Source organism: Aythya ferina (genome assembly GCF_964211825.1).
Source record: "Aythya ferina genome assembly, chromosome: 3".
NCBI classification, from domain to species: Eukaryota; Metazoa; Chordata; class Aves; order Anseriformes; family Anatidae; genus Aythya; species Aythya ferina.
In genome coordinates this window covers 52,900,851-52,921,633 of record NC_140298.1, presented here as the reverse complement: position 1 = coordinate 52,921,633, position 20,783 = coordinate 52,900,851, and the positions used below count along the sequence as shown (strand labels likewise).

The window sequence follows — 20,783 nt, the reverse complement described above, 5'->3', positions numbered from 1 at the left end:
TCTGCGGTTGTTTGCCATCAAGGAACTTAAATCTTCTCATTTATATGAAGGCTACTGACAGGAAAGGTTAATTTGTTGAAAGGCAAGATCAGTCTGCTGTTGAGAGTTGTCATTCTGATGTCTATTTTCACTGTAAAATTATAATTGTAATATAAATACAGACATCATGTAAAATCAAATCACAGATTTATGCATTGACCTGTATTCTACTAAGCTATCCAAGCTAGCTTTGGCACATGTCTGTTTGTTGTTGTTGATGTTTGTTTTATTTTATTTTTTGTATTGTTTTGTTTGTTTATTTTACATATAGCTAGAACTCTATTTTTCATTCCATCTAACATTTTCTGTAGGCTTTTTTTTTTTTTTTTTTTCGAGGTGCTTTGACTTTGTCCCTTCTATTCTTCTTGTTAAAAATATCATCCTGTTATTTTGCCAAACTTTTCTCTCCTTTATTCCTGGCCAGGGTGGATATATGTTTCTTTCTTTCAGGATTTGGTAGCTTATCAAGAAAACTGCAAGAAAGCTTTGTCCCTCATTGAGAGAAATAGTCAGAGTATCCTGCAGTGCGTGGCTTCTAGTGAAGCGTTGCAGCATTTCCATCAGTCAACATTTCAGAAGAAAGTCACACAAGTTCAGATTACTTTTCAGGTACTTATGTAAAACCTTGGTGCATATTTTTGAAGTCTTCTTAATATGCAGCTGACTCATCCTGCCATATCTCCATTTAATTGCTATGTAGCTGTATAGGTAACAAGTGGTCAGGGGAATAAGGGTCATCTTCTCCATGCAATTATTCAAAGGTTAGCCTGCCTCAGGCCTTTTGAGAAACCTGGGATTTAAGGAGAATTTTCACATGTCTCAGGCTCCTTTGAAACAAGCAATTGAGAATCCACCCACTAGCTCTGCGCCTTTTTTTTTTCTCCTGACTTTCTTATCTTGGCTAATTATTTACTCCTATATTCCCACACATTCACTTTAACATAAAGCATTGAAGACAGAAAGATTTGCAATTGCTGCTATTGGTCTGGAGCTTTGTTTTTCACCAGAAAATGCAGTGGATCATGAAGATAAAGTCAGAATTTACATTTGTTAATGTAAAAATGCAGTTAGGGCTACAATCCACTTTAGTTTTAGAATTCTTATTAGAATTATTAGAACATTATTATTATTATTAGAATTATTAGAACATTACTATGTTATTAGTAATATTGATATTTTCAGGGCTACTTAGTCCCAGCCTGTCACGAACTCAAACATTTTCTTGGGTGATCTCCAGATGCTGGGTGCTGTTAGATTTATTTTCAGGCAATTATTTTTGTAATTGTTGTAATGTATTGTTGTATAAGGCTATCTAAACTGAATTTCAACCTGCAGACAATCATCTGTCAGTAAAGAGTTGTACCTGAGAGGTGGATTTCAAAATTTATATTGTATTTTGTGTGTTCTACTTAAAGATCTATAGTTTTTGATTTACCATTTAGAAATCATCTAAGTTATGTTTGTGTTTACAGAGGCAGATACAATTTTCTTGATAAATTTACCATGTTTAAACATAAATTATTCTGGTTCTATAAGGATGGACAGTGATTTATCTCTGGGCTTAAAATATTTATGGATCTGAAAATTTGTCTTTTCTCATGTAAAGACTACATTCCTATATGATTTTATTATTTTACACAAATTTATCTGGAACCTTTAAAAAGGCTTAGCAAGATGTTTAAACTGACAGCTACGGATTTGATTAGCTCACTGGGTAAAACTATTGTAATTCTTTTACACTGGGGTTAGTAATCAGCAAGGATAGTAAAGTGTATGGTTAGTACACAGTGTTGGAATTACCTTGGTGCAGCTGAACTGGTGAACTGTTCATTTGTCCTGTTAATATTTATTATTTGTTTATGGATTGTAACTGCTGGTTGATGCAGTGCACCAGGACAGAATGCAAGGCAAAATAATAAAGAGTGTGACTAAGGTTTCAAAACAAGAGAAGTACAAACTAAGCAACAAAAACATAAGTCTCTTTTAAGTAGCCTTTTAGATGGTTTGACATGTGGCCTACTAGAGTGATTATTGTTCAAACCCCTAGGTCAGATCTGTAGCATGGAACTTGTTGGATCCATAGGTTAAACCATATTTATCTGTCTATTCCCTCCTATCCCCTCCCCTCATTTTTTAATCAGGGGTTGGTGCAGAAACTGGTAGTCTGATAAAATGAGAAATGCAATGACACACATTTAAACAAAACAACAACTGTTTTACGTTTGAAAGCAGTCTTTGGGAAATAAATGTTAGCCAAATGACTTAGGCATTCTGCAAGTATCACAGACATCTGTATTGAATAACTATCCAGTTTTAATTGAATCAAGGATGACATTAGGGTGAGTCTTTGTATAGGTATTAAAAACAGGGAAAATGGGAACATGAAAGGAAGAAGAGGAGCAGCTGTGAACGAAATGTATTTTTAAGAGTGACACCAATCAAATGCATTTTTAGGTAAGATTATGGTAAAAGAGTAAACAAAAAGCTGTGGAAAAGTGCCAACTAATTTTCTTTGTTTATAACTCAGAATATGATCAGGAAAGCTGGTGAGTGGAGAAAAAATATAGAAGCAAATAGCCGTTTGATGAAGAAATTTGAGGAGTCTAGAGCAGAACTGGAGAAAGTTATACAGATTGCCAATTGTTGCTTAAAAGAAAAAGGAAATCCTGAAGAACTTCTCAGGAAGCATAGTGTGAGTACATTCTCTAATTTTCCTCATGGAAATCTTTAAGTGCATGGGCCTGGAGAACAAGTCCTACGAGGAGCGGCTGAGGGAGCTGGGCTTGTTCAGCCTGGAGAAAAGGAGGCTCAGGGGCGACCTTATCGCTCTCTATAGGTACCTCAAGGGAGACTGTAGCGAGGTGGGGGTTGGTCTGTTCTCCCATGTGCCTGGTGACAGAATGAGGGGGAATGGGCTAAAGTTGCGCCAGGGGAGTTTTAGGTTAGATGTTAGGAAGAACTTCTTTACCAAAAGGGTTGTTAGGCATTGGAACAGGCTGCCCAGGGAAGTGGTGGAGTCACCATCCCTGGAAGTCTTTAAAAGACGTTTAGATGTAGAGCTTAGGGATATGGTTTAGTGGGGACTGTTAGCGTTAGGTCAGAGGTTGGACTCGATGATCTTGAGGTCTCTTCCAACCTAGAAATTCTGTGATTCTGTGTGTGATTCTGATATAAATGAAAAACCTATTTAATTTTAAAATTGACATAGATTTCTTAGATTTCTTCCATATTTTGAAGTGATACAGACCTGGTCAATGTTAAGATTTGGAAAAAAAAAAAAAAAAAAAAAGGTTAAAATATATAGATATAATAATCATCCCCCTTATTGGTGAATGTAAGCAACCAGAAAGTGTGGAGAGAGGAACCCCTTAGACATGAAGGTTGGTTTTACCTATAGAACTGGTTGGAGTGAGAGCATTAATCTGTGTTTTGACATCCACTGCTGGGTTTTCAGAGGAATAAATATTCGTTTGTGTATTATAACAATTACTTACACGTGTGGCTTTAAAAGCTATTCTAGTTAAAACACCATATCATTGTACTGTCTGAGTGCCCCAGAATAAATTAATTTGCTGGACTATAAATAGATAAACAAAGTTTTCCTTAGTTCAAACTCTACGTCTTTGATGTAACAGATGTGACATTGAAACTTACAGTGTATGTTAAGAAACTTCATGCTAGCAGGTTATCATATCAATAACCAGTTTTGTCATCTGACTTTTCACCTTTCACTTCAAACTCAGGAATTCTTTAACCAGTTGGATCAGAGAGTCCTAAATGCCTTCCTGAAAGCTTGTGATGAACTTACTGACATCCTTCCTGAACAAGAGCAACACAGCCTGCAGGAAGCTGTAAGGAAACTCCATCGGCAGTGGAAGGTTAGTGACATTGAATGATTTCTCTGGACATTCTAAGTCTTAACTTGGGAAAGTTTCTGCTGAATATAGATTACAATAAATAAATAAATAAAATAGTTGTAGTCTTTGACTTCTTGTACAGTTGGAGAAAAATCTGTATTTTACTACACTAGATACACCTACACCTACAAATACCCTCCTGAAAAAGCACTGATAATTTAAGTGGTCAAAATTCAGGAAATGAGAGAAAACAATTATGAAACCTTAATTTCTTCCCCTGTGTACAAGCATAATGATACCTGTGTTAAGAACATTTGTTGAGTGTAAGTGCTAGCTTTTCTTACTTTATGCTGATATTGGACGACTGCAATTACTTTCCCAACCTTAGGAAAGCAAATTTGCAAGAAATCAGGCTATCAGTTTACATTGAGTCTTCTGCTAAAAACTCTGAACAAACAGAACAAACTCAGACAACTGAACAAACATTGCTCATAAGCTGTAGAATTTTTGCCTCTTACAAAAGAGGTTTCAGGTCAGAGTTGGAATGAAGAATGAGTGGGTTCTCACTGGCAGCAAAAAGGAACCTCTGAAAGCAGGCGTGAATACAGGTTCACTATTATTTTTTGTTTTTTTTTGGGGGGGGGTTGTTTTTTTTTTTTTAAAAAAAAAAAAAAAAACAAACAGGAAGTACAAGTATCTTGTCAAGAGCCAAGATTTCTCTGAGATGTGCCTTATAAATACATATTTTGGATCCCACAGACATATGTCTTTATCATCTTTCTAAAAGACATCTTAGATCTAAAACATCTAAGATGCCTTGTTTTCTATATTAGTTGTTAGATAATTTATTTGCAGTTACTTCACACTGAGGTTAATGGGTGTATTGTTATATTTCTGTGCTTGTTTATTGCCCCTGTGGGAATGTAGGATCTTCAAACAGAAGCTCCATATCATTTGATTCATTTGAAGATTGAAGTGCAGAAAAACAAGCTTCTGGTCACAGTGGAGGAGTGCAAAGCTGAACTAGTTCGTCAGAACAAGGTGCTAACCAGAGAAGGCAAAGAAAGGATGATTGAGGAACACATGGTATGAACTATACACCACCAAGTGGGCATGTATAGAAATACATCTGAATACAAATGATAAACACATCTGACCAAATCAAGCCACCAAACACTGTGCACAACTGAATCAATTCAATGCTTTGAACCTTTCATTAATAAATAAATAATAAATAAAATCATTTGGAATTTATCCTTTCATGCTAATACCTAAAAGCTTAGTAGGAGCATGTATGACCTAGTAGCATCATGTATGACCAGTTTACATCAAAGATATAGATATGCTTTGTGATTTCTGCCAATTATATTATTATTGAATTTTCTGCTTTTTCTCCCATCAGCTGTTCTTCGGTGACAAGGGATCTTACCATCTGTGTGAGAAGAGACTACAACGGATTGAGGAACTCTGCCAAAAACTTCCAGTTTCTGATCCAGTGAGGGCTACGTTGGAAAGTAGCCAACGAATCCTGAAGGAGCTGAAATCCCAGATAGACAGCACATACGCAAAACTAACAGAGCACTCAGACACCTGGAAGGGCTATAAAAACAGGTGTTAGCCCAAATCCTAGAGGGGTCTGGTAGTGCATTATGTGTGATCACTCCACAAAATGTCATTATAGATCAGTACCATGTAGATCAGTACCATGTAAAGAATGATAAATCTGTGTTCTTGACTTCAAGCTAATTATATGTAGTGATTCTACAAATAATAGTGGGGCTTTGAAGGTTTTATAATTATTAGCTTAAATTTAAGAGGTTGCCATTTAACAGTGGTAATCATTGTCTTTTTTCCTTGCTTTGCATTATGACAGAATCACAGACTATTTTGGATTGTAAAGGACCTTAAAAATCATATAATTCCTTCCCCCCTTCCATGGGCAGGGATACCTCCCACTAGATCAGGTTGCTCAAAGCCCCATCCAACCAGGCCTTGAACACTTCCAGGGACAGAGCATCCACAACTTCTCTGGGCAACCTGTTCTAGTACCTCAACACCCCCTGAGTAAAGAACTTATTTGTAATGTCTAATTTAAATCTACCTTCTTTAAGTTTAAAACCATTACCCCTAGTCCTATTGTTACACTCTTTGATGAAGAGTCCATCTCCAGCTTTCCTGTAGGTGCCCTTTAGGTACTGGAAGGCTGATATAAGGTCTTCCCGGAGCCTTCTCCAAGCTGAATAACACCAACTCCCTCAATCTGTTTTCATAGGAGAGGTGCTCCAGCCTGTTGATCATGCTCATGGCCCTCCTCTGGACTCATTCTAATAGGCCCATGTCCTTCTTATATTGGGGACCCCAGAGCTGAATGCATTATGTGATGTTTTATTTCAGATTTTCTGAATTGGCAAATTGGATTTCATCAACAGAAAGAGAACTAAAGAAGATAAAGGAAAGTGTCAGTGATACTGCCAAATATGAGCAGTTTAAATCATCTGTGGGGGTGAGCTTATATTCTAACTAAACTACACTCATTGATACTGGGTCTCTGAATAAAACTGTACTCTGAAGCATTGCAATTGTTTTAGTGTGGAAACCACGGATAAAGTTCTGCTGATTTTTAGAATTCTTAAAAATATTCCCAGGACAAAATTCCATGTGCAGCAAATCATGGTGTAAGTCCTTAATTCTAGAAATTCAGAGAATGGCAGGTCCCTTTACTAGTATATTCAGACCATTCAAAATATAGAAGCAAGTACACTAAATACTTACCCCTCATTCTGCTGCATGTACAGTTAAGAGTGCAGTGCAAAGAAAAGCCAAAATTTCTGGACTGGGTGTTTTTGAAGGATCAAGTTATTGCCCTACATTTACAGAACATTTAGGGAAAACTTCTATAATAAGACTTCTCTTCTACAGTAGTATAATAGGGGAGGCAGAGATAGTCTACCATTCACTTTTGCATTGGTGAATGGTAAGAGAAATAGTAGAACGGTTTAAGATTCAGTGCTTCTAGTCCTTCAAACTACCTTAACTTTTTTTTTTTTTTTTTTTTTTCTCCACACGTTAGAAGCCAAAATAGGAATATCACATAACATAAAACTTTGTGTGAAAGTCATGAACAGTTTGTAAAGGCCAACTGTGTAGAGAAATAAAATTATTTTTATTTATAATAAAATAAATTGCTTGATAAAACAGAAAGATGGTTAGCTAAATGGGTGTTTCTGCTCCAAAGAGTCTAATTTATTCATGTAGTTTACCTGCTGACAGCTTTACCTGCTACCAGCGTTGATATAAAGATATAAAATAACTACTGGATGGAAAGATTGAAAAAATATATATTAAAATGGAAGAAGAAATATGTAGAACCTTATATCATACGATGTTTATGTTTGAGAAATTTAAGATTTAAATCGTAACTAAGAAATTTGGTCAATATATGAAAAATGTATACATATTAACTATCTATCCTTTTTCTATAGGTAAAAATGCTAGTTTGTGAGGAAAAATAATTCTACTGCTATTTTATAGAACACAGTTCTGTAAAATCTATGGAGCAAATGCAAGACACTAGCCACTGATTGGAACAAAATAGATAGAGTATGTGAGCAGAAAAATTTTACGTTTTTAGTGTTTCAAGATAAGAACAAAAATAGTATGTTTATACCACTAATCTTTGAACTGATGCCATGAATGCAACTCATTAATATATTTTACTTACTTGAAGAAAATATGTTTTGATTCTTCCACAGGAAATCAGGCAGCATATTAACAAGCAAGGAGAAAATCACAGCTGGCTGAAATCTAGACTTGCTGTTCTGACATCAATATGTACTGATATGGAGGCCAAGAAAACAGAGGATGAGCTGTGTAAACTTTCCAGTGACTTCAAGGGACTCCTGGATTTGCTGGCTGAGGTACAGATTGAGGAACACAAAAAAATCTCCATTTACAGTGTCATGTGAAATGACATCGATCATGGCTTCACAAGTTTCCTGATATATAACATATATATACATATATATATATACACATATAACATATATATATGTGTGTGTATATATATATATATATATGTATATATGTATATATATGTTAATTACACTGGAAGCATTCAGCAATGAAAAAAATAAACAAAAAACATTTGTATGGTCTGGGTAGCAAAGCTGTGAGACAAGCAGACAAAAGATACTAACAGTATTATAATAGTTTTATAATAGATCCTTTTTATTTTTTGGTCAGAACTGGAATGTGTCCTAGAAAATAAAATATTGATAGAATCAAAATGTCAGTATTTTTAGAGGCAAAAAATAGTTTTCTAAAATCAGTTCTTAATTAACATTGGGAAAACCTATCAACAGTTGGATATACAACTTGTTTTTAATCTTAATTTGTGTATCATTTATACTGAAATAATAAAGGAAATACTGTGAGGTGGTTTCAAATCAATTAGATTTCAAGCATGCACTGAATTTGCAGAAAAAGGCCACAAATATCTGAGGTCTGAATGGTAATGAGATACTGGAACTGCTGAAATCATGGGAAGTTTCTAGTCAATAAGAAGTAAAACTTCTCAGAATTCACTGAATTCTTGAGGTTTGTGGGATCTTAGTGATCTTACCACTTTACAGTTTTCACAGTAAGAAAAAAAAAAAATCAATTTGAAAAATAGTTCAGTATAGAGAAAGGTTTCGGATTTCACTGTTAATGTCAGTCCTTGTGGAGACCTCATAAGTGTTCGAAATATGTAAAAGTTCCATGTATTTAATAAAAATTTTCTGAATTTCCATCATCAGAAAAGTATGTTTGGAAAGTTGGGGAGAATCAATGTTATGATTTCCAAGTGATGTCAATAAATAAATAAGATATCTTATTATTTTTAGATATATATATATATAAATGTATATATATTAAAGTACTTTTGCTTTTTGGAACACAAGTTCATGAAGCTACTACAAGAAATTAAGAACTAGAATCTAAACTTGTTTTGAATCTAAAAATGTAACAGAACAAAATATCCCAAGTTGGAAATGGTCAACAATGACCATAGAGTCCAACCCCTGGTTCTACACAGGGATACATAAAATTAAGCTGTATGTCTAAGAGTGTTGTTCAAACTCTGCTTGGACTCCAGGAGGATTGGTGTCATGACCACTGCCCTGAGGAGCCTATTTCAGTGCCTAGCACTATCTCTCTATTTAGACAGCTATCCACCTTATGTCAATATAGTATAGTATGGTATGTCTAAACAAGACAAAGCTCTCTACAGTCATATTTTAAGGCTACAATCACTCACCAATGTAAAGGTAAAGGTGTACACTAAGAATTCTAGAGATATAAAAATTTAGACAATTCAGTCTTTACAATTTTTAAAGACAATATTGGAAGTCTTTTGTAAAACAATTCATTTTTTTACAAAAAGTAGTCCACTTATATACATGTCCTTACAACATAAATTTGTCTTTTAACATGAAATACATAAAGTTATCATTAACTGTAGATTGAAAAGACATTAGGCACTCTTGGAGACTGTGTTCAGTACAAAGAAGAAGTTAAAAGCGCAATCGAAGAGTTAATCAACAACTCTAAAGAAGCCCAAGCAGAGGCTGAAAAGGTCCTGGATACTGAAAGTTTGTTACAAGCTCAGCAACTACTGTTTCATCATCAGGTAGGGCAATTTCTCCATATATGTCCATATTTGATTTTTTTTTTCTTTAAGGCAGGAGGTATGTAATTGCTGAACTATGTAGCCATAGCTCCATAGCTCCAGCAGCATACATGTAGCTCTCTCTATCAAAGCTTGCAAGAGTCATAACCAGGCACATGATTTCTTGCCTCTATTTTATCTGAAATCTTTGGTGTTTTAAAGCTGTTGTATGTGTTAAGGTTCATATTGTTCTTTCAATATTCTGCAATCCTTACTCATCATAGGATAGGTAGTAGGAACAATTATATTCTCCCTGAGTTCTCACACTACTCTATCCCTTTTTGTATAAAGCCTGTTATGTTGAAAAAATACTTCAACAAAGAACAGAGTAGATTTGACTGGGCAAAACTTGCATAGCAAGGTTGCTAATGGGTCAGGCACGTTAGGAAAGGGGCTATAGTCTTAGGAGTTTCTGATAGTGTTATAAAGCAAGCTGATATATTGCTTTAATCAGTCTAAGGCTCCAACATGTTCTTCAAAGGATACAGAACAGAAGCAGATACTTCAAGGCACTCATGAGGAATGCACACACTTTTGGGTACTGCTGCAGTTGCTCAACTGTTGCTATTTCTTCTTTCTAAAACATTTCTTTGGATGAATAGCCATATATTGTCTCTCTCCCTCGTCCATTTCTATGACACAGGAGGTGCATACACCTTTTGGAATTCATGTCATATACTGTATGAGTATATGTGACTCAAGTAATACTTGCACAGTTTATTTCTCTGTTTATTAATTTCAGTGCACACCCATTGCAAACCACAGAAAGTGGTTTCAGTGTGCCAATTTCCCAAATGAACTAAAAAGTCTGATCATTCCTGTTGGATGAATCCTTCTAGCAAAGGACTAGGAGACTCCGTGCAAAGAGACAAGATGTGCAACAGCAGATTTTCCAAGCTAAACAGTTGCAGATTGAAGGTGGACTGCCAAGCACAATGCAGGAGGATTTACTAAAGTTGGAAGGAACACTGGAGAACATGCAGCAGACTATGGAGAAACGTGAAGAGCAATTGCAGGTGGGTCATTGCAAGTAGAAATAAAAAAAAAACATATGCTTTATTCTTCTCCATTATTATTTTTTTATTAATAAGAAAATATATTTTATATAATAAGTCAGAACTTTCATTCTCACCTTTAAATCTTGATCCTTGAGGTTTTCATGATCAGTGTCTGCATCAAAACTTCTTGAATATTCTAGATACTTCTAAATAAAGAACTAGCATTTTGTTTGGAAATGTTTAAAAGTCCCAACTTTTCAGTCACAAGTTTAAGTAGACATCTATGAATTTATTTTTTGGATGGGTTAATTATCACCCCCAGTTATTAAAGATGACGAGGACCTTTATTTGAGAGTACTAAGGCAGATTGATAGAGTAAAAATACCAATGTTGTGCAAATATAAGCCTCACAACTACTGTGTGGAATACAAGTTGTCATCATAAATCTGGAGAAGGAAATAAAAAATCACAGAAAAATCAAGTGGAATACTTTCGGCTGTATAACTAATCACTGACTGAAAAATAATATGTGAAACAGAGCCCATATAACTTCTTAAAATAACAATTTATTATCAAAACTATTTTTTTTTCTAAAGAATCCTATATATGAAACCTTAATTTTGCTTTGCTTTACTTCAGAATTGAGAAAATATTTGTTAATTATTTTGTCATAATTAATTTGTCATAATCCTTGTGACTGGTAATAAAATGCTAGTCAATAAAATATTGGTCAAAATTTAATACAATCAAAACTAAAAAGATATTTATGTCCAAGGAAAGGTTTTATTTCATAAAATCCTTTTAGATATTACTGACTTCCTAACACCATAAGCGTAAGCATCTGCAGTCATCACTTCAGACTTAAAGGGCATTCAAATATAAGTTTTAAATATTTCTGTCACCTTACATATTGAACGGTGTGTAAAATCAGTGAAGCAGTGTGAAAATGCAAAGAAAAACTCTTTTTTTGGGTTTCAAAACAGTTTCATCTGTAGAGTAGGTGACATTTCAGGAGAAATTATGTTAGATTTTTTTTTTTTTAATTTTTCTGTAATTTGAACTGAAATTCTTCTAATTCTTTTTTTTCTCTTTGTCCTTTTTGTCTTTGTGTGTTTTTTTGTTTGTTTGTTTTTTCCTTTTTGTTATTGTTTTCTTTTTGTAGGTCACAATAAATAAATGGGAGCAGTTTGAAAGGGACAAAGAAACAGTTGTAAAATACCTTAATCAAGCAAGCTCTGCACTTGAACGTATCTTAAATTTTAGCAGCTTAGAGAGCCTCTCTTCAGAACTGGATCAGACAAAGGTATTCACTGTATGAGATACAGGAACTGAGATATCTTTCTGCCTTTTTTTGTTAACATGTTCTGAGCATATTGCATACAATATTTTATTGTTAATGCTGATATTGTTAATGCTGTGTATACAGTTTAGAGACTACATAAACTTCAGAGGTAAAATATTCTCTCTTAAAAACATAATGAAGAATTACTCAAAATCTGCATCTGAATGTATAAAATGATAAAATGGTAAAATTATTTTAAAGACTTCCCATTTTATGCTTGGTAATTGTCTATACTGGTAAGCTAAACAGTATCAAGCTCTGGCACGTCATCATTGATAGTGTATTCCCTGGCAAAGTCATGTGTGTGGCTTGTGGCAACTAACACTCTTCTAGCCCTGAGGAGACAAAAGAGAATTCCACTGTATGGAACCTATAAGCCATAACATGCCACTTGCCCTTAATAAAATAAAATTATCCCAGCCCATTTTATTTACTAATATAGAAGTAATATAAGTGATCAACTTTCCATAGTGCTGTGCTTTTCATGACATTTTTACCCTGTGGTGAACCTGATATCGCATTATATCTACCCTGCTTTTCTCTGAATCCATTGTTCTGTAGCACATTTACTACGTATGGAAGAAAATAGCTATTAAACCAAGTGAAATTACAAGCTACAAGATACTACAAAGTCATCTCTTTAAAGGGTAGTGCAATATTATGCAATATATGGTTACTGAAAGCATATAATATTCAAAAAATTATTTAAAACAATCAACAACAACAAAAAAATGAAGAGCTATAAAATAAATTTCCATTAGTTGAGTTAATACCTTTTGAACATACATAGTTTTCCTTTCCAAATTTCATTGGATAGAGTTTGTTAAAATGAATATTTATTAAATGCAACATGAAAATAAATTGGTAGGTGTTTTTTTCTGTGCATTTACACATTCAGAATATACATATGGGACACACATAACCCTACACAATACTTTTTTCCAAGAACAAACATTGAGGACGAAAATATTTTTTGAATATATAAAACTGTACGTAATTGTATTAATATGTCTTTCATTCTTACAGGAACTTTCTAAACATGCTGAAGCCATGACTGTACAAGCTGAGAATTTGGTGAAGAATTCTTCTGAGATACATCTTGGTTCAAAGAACAAGCAGTCCCTTCAACAGCAGGCAAAATCTATCCAAGAACAAGTGAAAAAAGTAGAAGTTACTCTTGAAGAAGAGTATGTTCTTAATAAATCCTAATATTTATTCTCCACTATAAGATTCAATCAGATCTCTAGAATCCCTTGCCCAACATTTTGTGTCATCTCATCAGCTCTGTCATTTTCAGCTTGCCATGACATAACTACCAGATTATAGTACCAAATATGTCAAAAAGTTAATATGTACAAATAAATTTAATCTTTGTTTGATAATACATAATTTATAAAATCATTGTAGTTACATTTAACCTGTCACGGTTCTTACCTTTAAGCCCCAGTCTTGTGAAGAAGGGATAATTAATCTCATTCTTGAGGTTCTATGATCTTTTAGAAAGAAAAATCTCTGTGCAAATATGAGAACAGTACCATATTTGCCTCAATTTTCACTTTTCCATTTTCTCTATAGAAATGTCAAGTGCCTTTATCTTAGATGAATGCCCAGATTATTTTTTTCATGGGCAATATCAAAAGCTGCTTCTGCCATCACAAATGAGAAGGCATCATTTGCCAAATTATATTTAAAAGTATGACATTCAAACTACAAGAAAATGTTGTTAAATGCTGTAAATATTTGTAGGTTTCAGTATTTGTGAAAGTCTCATCCCTTCTCCTAAGTAATCAGAAGTTACTCAGCTCAGTGTTACTCTTCAAGAGTGCTTCAGCTTTTGACATTTTTCTATATACACATGCACTTGTATGCGTGTATGAAATTTGTATTTTTTTTCCATATTTAAGAGCAGACTCACAAAAGATGTCTTAGTGGATTTACTATGTAGATTAATTTATTACACAAGTTTAAGAAGACACCATGTGGTGGAATACCATGTATTCCATCTGAATATGAACAAAAGACAACGTCAGCATTACTGTTTTGTGTTTTTTGTTTTTGTTTTTTCCTCTATTGACCATTGTCATGTCAGCATGTTGGTACGAACTTAGTTGGTACCCTTTTCTCCCTGATGCAGAAGAACACCTTTAAGAACAGAGAAGAGCTATAAAATGGAACATAACAAGGCTGTGCAGCAGATGCAACTTTCTGATTATTGTTGGTCTATTTTTTTTATTTTTTATTTTTTGGATACCATTTTATGCAAGTGTATTAGAGTGATTTGAAATCAAATATTCTACCGTATCTTCCTGAATACTTTATGAAGTTGTTTTTTTTTGTTGTTTTTTTTTTTTTTTTTCGATGTTACTGAAAAAGCTTGTATGATTTTACTTAATTTTGATATAGGAAATTCATCCTTCCAAGAATTAATATTCACTTTTTTTAATAACATGTAATCTAGTTTTAAATGGAAACCATTGCTGATATCCCTTTTTGATCCCTTTTGGTATGGAACAGGTTTAGTTGAATGTATGAATTATACAGAATGTCTGTGATACTGTGATATGACAGATAATAAAGAAATAAATCCCTTCTGCAAAACCCATGAATATATACAGCTCTCTATAGTCAATCTGCAGAACACATAATCAATGTGTAAAAGATATGTTGTAACTCACATTAATAAAAACGTTGGCCCAGTAATTTGAAGGTATCCTACATACATATATTATGCCAGTGAATAGGAAGGGGAATTTTTTATTTTGAAAATAAATAAGAAAAAATAAAAAGGCCATTTTTACTTTTTTTCAGTGCCATCTTTTCTTAGCTTCCTCTAGCATTACTGAGGGGAAAAAAAAATCAAAACTTTAAAAAAAAAAAGTTTTTTGATTTTTTTTATTATTTTGAAGGCTATATTTAAAAGGAACATATATTTTGGAGTTTTGTAATATTCAAACTTTTCTAAGGAAATTTTCATATTTTCAGTGAAATGGAAAGTGCGTATTTTACAAGCTGTGTGTAGGACCCACATTAGTACTGGTATCTTTAGATTGGTTTTACAGTAAAAAAATTTCTACACTGCAAGTTAATGCTGTTAGGTCTTATAAGGGTCTTAGACTTCTAACTTGTGAGGAAAAAAAAGGTGTGTGTTTTGTTTTTTTTGCTCTCCAAGATATATGTGAATGTCTCTCTCTCTTTGACATATTTATAATGGATGGTTCAAAACATATAAATATATTAACTTTGAGGTAGTTGTCATATCTTTTGATTCTTTGTCTCAATATGAAATTATTGCCTCGGAAAACACAGGTGTCCCCACTATGGCTAACATAATGGTTTGACATCATGTGCGCAGTCTAAGAGAGAGGCAAGTTTGAATTTAGGTTCACATCTTAGTCTTCTAAAATCAAGAGTTTTTAAAATGCCCTTCCTTTAGATTGAATTAGTTACATTTTTATTCTAGCAAGAATACAGGGAGTTTTAATATATTAAACTTTTTATTCTCTCTAATTAATTTGGTTAATTTTAGTCTTAAAAGCATGGAAATGGTGAAAAACAAGTGGGATCTTTTTGGCAATAATTTTGAAGCTCTGTCCATCTGGATAGCTGAAAAAGAAAAAGAACTGGAAATTTTGGAAACAACATCGTCTCCTTTGGACAAACAAATCAGCCAAATCAAGGTGATTAGTTCTTATTATGTTTAGCATTAAAATCACATTCTATGTCCTTTTTTTTTTTTTTTTTTTTTTTTTTTTGATAGAGGCCAAAACGGAGAACAGAATTTTTACACGCTTCCTAACTAACCTGAAATAGTGATGACACTTGGTACATGAACATGCAAAGGAGTAAGGTTTCACATAAGCTAAAGAAAAATTATTCTGACTTCTCTGTTAGTGCTTAGTGTACACATATGCAGCCTTTATGTGTATGATTAAAAAATATATAATAAAAATAATAATCATTTAATTTATACTCTTTTCCTTATTTTTCCTGAGCAATTTCCATTGATGTAGAAAATAGCTACATATATAAAAGGTCTCTCTCTCTATATATATATATACATATTTTTAAATATATAACTTCTACTAGGTATAGATCTTGATTTCAATCTTGCAAGCAAAAGTTATAACATGATTTATGTTTTATCTTTTCTTGTAGAATAATAAAGGAACTATTGACTTTAGTAGCTTGTAAATCTGCATTTATTGCTATTATATTTACACTGTCCTATATTCTGTGTACATTCCGGTAGACATAGTCTTTTAGTTTCTTGTTGCTAAGGTACACACTGTCCCCAAGCATTTCCATTTCTAAAGGTCTGCCTTGAAATCCATCCAAAAATGAAAATGTGCCTTCTCTGAAGTTTTTGAAGTTACATGTTTCTAAGGGGGCAGCCTTTTTTTTTTTTTTTCAACATGTTTTTATACTGAAATTTTCTAAATGTGCTAACTACCTATCCTTCAGAAAGTGCAAAGTTGTGCAGCTGCTTACAGTTAAGGACCAGATTGACACTAAGTCACTAGTTCATGTGGACCAAACAAAATAAATACCTTGATTTCTTCACTGAAGAATAAAACAATGCTTGATTTTTTTGCTTTATTGCTGCATCAACTCAAAAACATCTTCCTTTCAAATACATGCATTTATTCCACTGGCATGCATTGTCATCTATCCATACCTGTCAATAATTAATAGATAAGATTCCAATATTTAAGACAGAAAATTATATTAATGTTGCATTACAGAGTAAAGACAGTTCTTGTATGTCTAAATTGAGCCTCTTTAAGCTCTATTAGTACATTTAAGCCAATGCCCCAGAAAGGGTTTTCCTTGCTATTTATGCAGATAAACAGTAATTTTTGCAATACATTGCAAATTTCTGAAAATTCCAACACATTTTTTCTTCATTTAAACATCATGCCAGAAAGAAAATGGCCAGCAGATATTTTTTTTATAAATGTTTATAAAACAGTAAATGGACACAAAGCAGAGAACACCCTTCAGATAAAGCCTAGAGCATATAATTGTAACTCAGGTAAACAAAGCAGCTGTGTAAACTGTGAAATGAGTCATACAACCTCAGATATGTGGACATAGCTACAGGTCTCCTTCAGTAGCATTGTTCTGTGCTTGATTTTGAATAAATTGCTATGTGTTTGTTGCAGGTTTCCTGTTAGTTTAGTTTATGTCACAGTGCTAATCAACATACTTAGTTCATAATTTCAGGTACAGAATTTTAGTAAGGACTACTGCAGATGAAGAGAATATAGTGGGTTCCCTGACATCTTTGGCTGAAGTGATTAAAAAACTGGTGTCAGCTGAACATAATTATCAGGCATAATAGTGGTAATTTTTTGCTTTCTGTGACATTGATTGCAAAACCCCAATGATGTCATCAGAGCCAGATTTTCACCTACGCATTTTTCTGAAATTCCTGGTGGACAAAATGACAGCTATCACAAGAAGATGCCATAGGTGGCAGGCTCAATGCGAGTTTGAAGGCTTCAATTATCCACCTTCTTTTATGTAACTGAGTGAATTTAACTGAATAGTGTGGGAGTAAACAAGTGCTGCCTAATTTATATCTACTGGATTGTTAGATGATTTCAGCTTCAGGGATGTAATTCTAGTATTTTTCCTCTGCGTCATATTCTCATAAAAAAAAAAAAAAAAAAAAAAAAAAAAAAAAAGGTATTTTATAATCTGAATTAATTCAGCATATATTGCATAGACTCTATAAATGCTTCCTGTATCACTTTTTTTTTTCTTTTTTTTTTTTCCTGTACCGTCAGCCTGCTAATTCTAGACTCTGAATGTTGCAGAAAGATACTTATGAAATATATAAGTAAGGCATCATATTTTTATCACAATTATACCAGAAGGTGGACAATTTTAATACCTTTGAGAGTGCATATTCAGGAAAGTTTTAGGTTGATGTTATGTACGTACATATCTTAACAATGTTATATCTAAGAATCTTATTGCCACTTTCAATTCCAATGGGCTCTTTAGGCTCTCTCAATTCCCTCCCCAGTGCATGTTTTTCGCTCCTTTTGAAATGAACTCCAAGGACATGCTACATCTGCGGAATTTAAAAGAATTCTGTCCTGAAAAGAAAATGTATTTCCAAGTTCACAAATGTTTTTTGAATAAATAACCACCAAATATATAATACCACAAGTTTATGTCTTGCATGTTATAGGTTTCAGGTTTACCTCTAATTTGCAATAAAAGTGAGGAAAAAACAGAGGAAGCTGTTGTCATGTACTTAGTGAAATATAAAGCCAGTGTTACTTAATCTTCATGCATTTAGTAATGGATTTAGGAGACAGCTGAAAAGTGCCAAAGACTGTTATCACCATTGTTTCACGGTAAATGAAATTTATACTGTAATGTGGTTCTTTATTTAATCCTCTGCTTGGGGAGTGCACTCATCTTACCACAACATCTAATTTCATTTATACTTTACTACACAATAGAAATTTAAATTAGAATAGGAAAACAACCTCTATTGGTTCTCGAATCGTAGTATGTTTTATTTTGTTAGTGCTTGAAAATTTATTAAAAGCAAGTAATCAGATCATAGGGTTTGATTTCTTAACAATATTGTTTTCAATTGCACATTTACTTATTTCTTCTTACAAATATTTTGAATCCTCAAGAGAATTGCATATTAATTTGCAAGATTCGAGATGGTAAATTATGAACCATCTTGCCTACTGATGATAATATGCACCTCAGCAAATTCTAATTCTTCTTCATGGACACTGTTTTTGTGTCAGGCTGAATTTTAAACCTTTTCTATTGCTAATCAAAAGAAAAAAGGGAGAAATACAGGACATGTTAAAGAGTTTCATAACCAGTTATTTCACGAAGTCAATGAGCTCTCCTCTCACATTTTAAATTAAGAATATTGGTAAGAATATTGGTAAGAATATTCCTTCACAAAAAGGAAGTATAAAATGTTATTCTGATCATTAAAAACCTGTTGTGCTACTTTATTTACTATTACTTTACATTTTAGGTTATTAATAACGAAATAGATGGTAAAATATCTGGAATCTCAAAACTAGAAGAGGAAGCTGAGTCATTTTCCCAGTTTGTTACCTGTGGAGAATGTGCCCATATTAAAGCCAAACTGACTCATATCAAAAGGTATTGGGAAGAGCTAAGAGATCATGCACAGAGATTGGAAGGAACAATCACAGGGAATGTATCAGCACAGCAGAAATATGAAGAATGTCTGAAACAGGTAGACAATCTACTGGGCTATTTGCAGCAATTTATTGAATTATTCAATTTTTCCAAAATTAAATATAAAATACCATATTATAAGAGAATGCACTAGAATGTATGAATAGCTTTGTAAGGCAATTGCAAGACTTCCATAGGTAAATTTTTGCTTTGAGTGATTTAAAACGCAAGTTCAGGAAGACATTAAATTATACATACTCAAAAATTTATACTGTCTCTTAGAAAACCTAAGTGATTCTTCTGGATGGAGAATGGTAACATGTATCTAGTGTCTAGTTTATTTGTATAAACTACATAATTCCAACCTAAGATTGTTAGTATGTGAATATGATACATCATAAGGGAATAATTTGGATATTATTAGTTCCAAGTAGCAGAGCACAGTTAGCAACATTTAACTAAAAAAACATCCAGAACTACAATAAATAAATAAATAAATTTGATATAATATTCTCTTGTCACTAAATATTTATAAAATGTCATTTGAAGCATCATGTATGTTTCATGAAGCATCATGTATATTTCTTGATAATTTTAGGCTGTTTTATCATTATTACTATTTGCTTCCTTTTCTTCATAGGTGCAACAGTCAGTGTCTGAATTTGAAACTAAGTTAGCTGAGCCTCTCACATTATGCAGTTCATCACTGGAAACGTATGGAGCCCTGCAGGATTGCATGGTAAGCATATGGTCAGTGAATCCTGCCACTGAGTCCAGGGAAATGGAGACACAGTGAGCTCCTCACAGAAACCCTAGTAAATTCTGGACCTGCATCTGCCTGATGCCACACAGCCTGGGATGGAAACACGAGGAGGCAGCAGCAGTCTCTTGGGGTGGGCAGCCCCGGAGAAGCAGCAGCTTTCCTCTGCTACTTCCTCTCACCATTTCAGACAGGCTTGGATGGCTTTCTCCCTCCTCTAGAAAAAAGACCACCAAAAGTATTAATTGGGCCTTCAGGTTTTAGCTTTTAATTTCATATGCCATATGAATATTTCAATAGAAGAAACAAGTCTGGTAGGTGTTGTTCTATTGTTCCTCAAGGATTTTTATGAAACTTAGGTTTTGGAATAGAGAGGTTTGTGATTGAAATAAATAAACAACCAAATAAATAAATAAATAGAAGTGGATCTTCCTGGAAGCACTTTTTCTTGGGCTGTGCACAGACTGAACAGAGCTTTTCAGCAGACAATTTTTTTTTTTTTTTTGGTGCCCATGAGTGTTTCAACATTTGGTTCTGCCCATTGCAAAAGGAAAGGGAAAGTTGGACTGGTATTCAGACTACAGATAAGCCCAAATCTCAGTGAACTTGGTGTATGCAGCATTTTTTTCTGTGTCTATAAGTACATAATGTTTTTCCATGATAGTCATTGTCTTCCTTTCTGAGAAAACTTTGTAAAAATGCTTAGTTGTATATTGCAGAAGAATACATGTAATTTCCTTTTGAATTTAGTGGTAACTAATTGCAAAGTCTCTATGCAAGGAAGATCTTAGCCGAAGCACTTCAAAAAAAAGCTTGATATTTGTTCAGGAAAAAGAACTAGCATATAGAAAATTCATTCAGACAACATATGTAATCATTATTGTTACTG

At 33.5% G+C, this 20,783-nt stretch overlaps 1 protein-coding gene across 18 annotated transcripts in view; it reads left to right on the top strand.

Annotated features, from left to right (window-relative positions):
- SYNE1 (spectrin repeat containing nuclear envelope protein 1) overlaps positions 1–20,783 on the top strand; it is a 307,251-nt gene that overhangs the window by 95,326 nt on the left and 191,142 nt on the right. For all 18 annotated transcript variants that reach the window (XM_084515528.1, XM_084515529.1, XM_084515530.1 and 15 more), the window contains 14 exons: positions 490–648; positions 2,567–2,731; positions 3,783–3,917; positions 4,824–4,982; positions 5,299–5,507; positions 6,291–6,399; positions 7,649–7,813; positions 9,397–9,564; positions 10,443–10,619; positions 11,764–11,904; positions 12,970–13,130; positions 15,470–15,620; positions 18,965–19,192; positions 19,775–19,873. In XM_084515528.1, the coding sequence (XP_084371654.1) occupies positions 490–648; positions 2,567–2,731; positions 3,783–3,917; positions 4,824–4,982; positions 5,299–5,507; positions 6,291–6,399; positions 7,649–7,813; positions 9,397–9,564; positions 10,443–10,619; positions 11,764–11,904; positions 12,970–13,130; positions 15,470–15,620; positions 18,965–19,192; positions 19,775–19,873 (2,226 nt within the window). The remainder of the gene's footprint in view (positions 1–489; positions 649–2,566; positions 2,732–3,782; positions 3,918–4,823; positions 4,983–5,298; positions 5,508–6,290; positions 6,400–7,648; positions 7,814–9,396; positions 9,565–10,442; positions 10,620–11,763; positions 11,905–12,969; positions 13,131–15,469; positions 15,621–18,964; positions 19,193–19,774; positions 19,874–20,783) is intronic.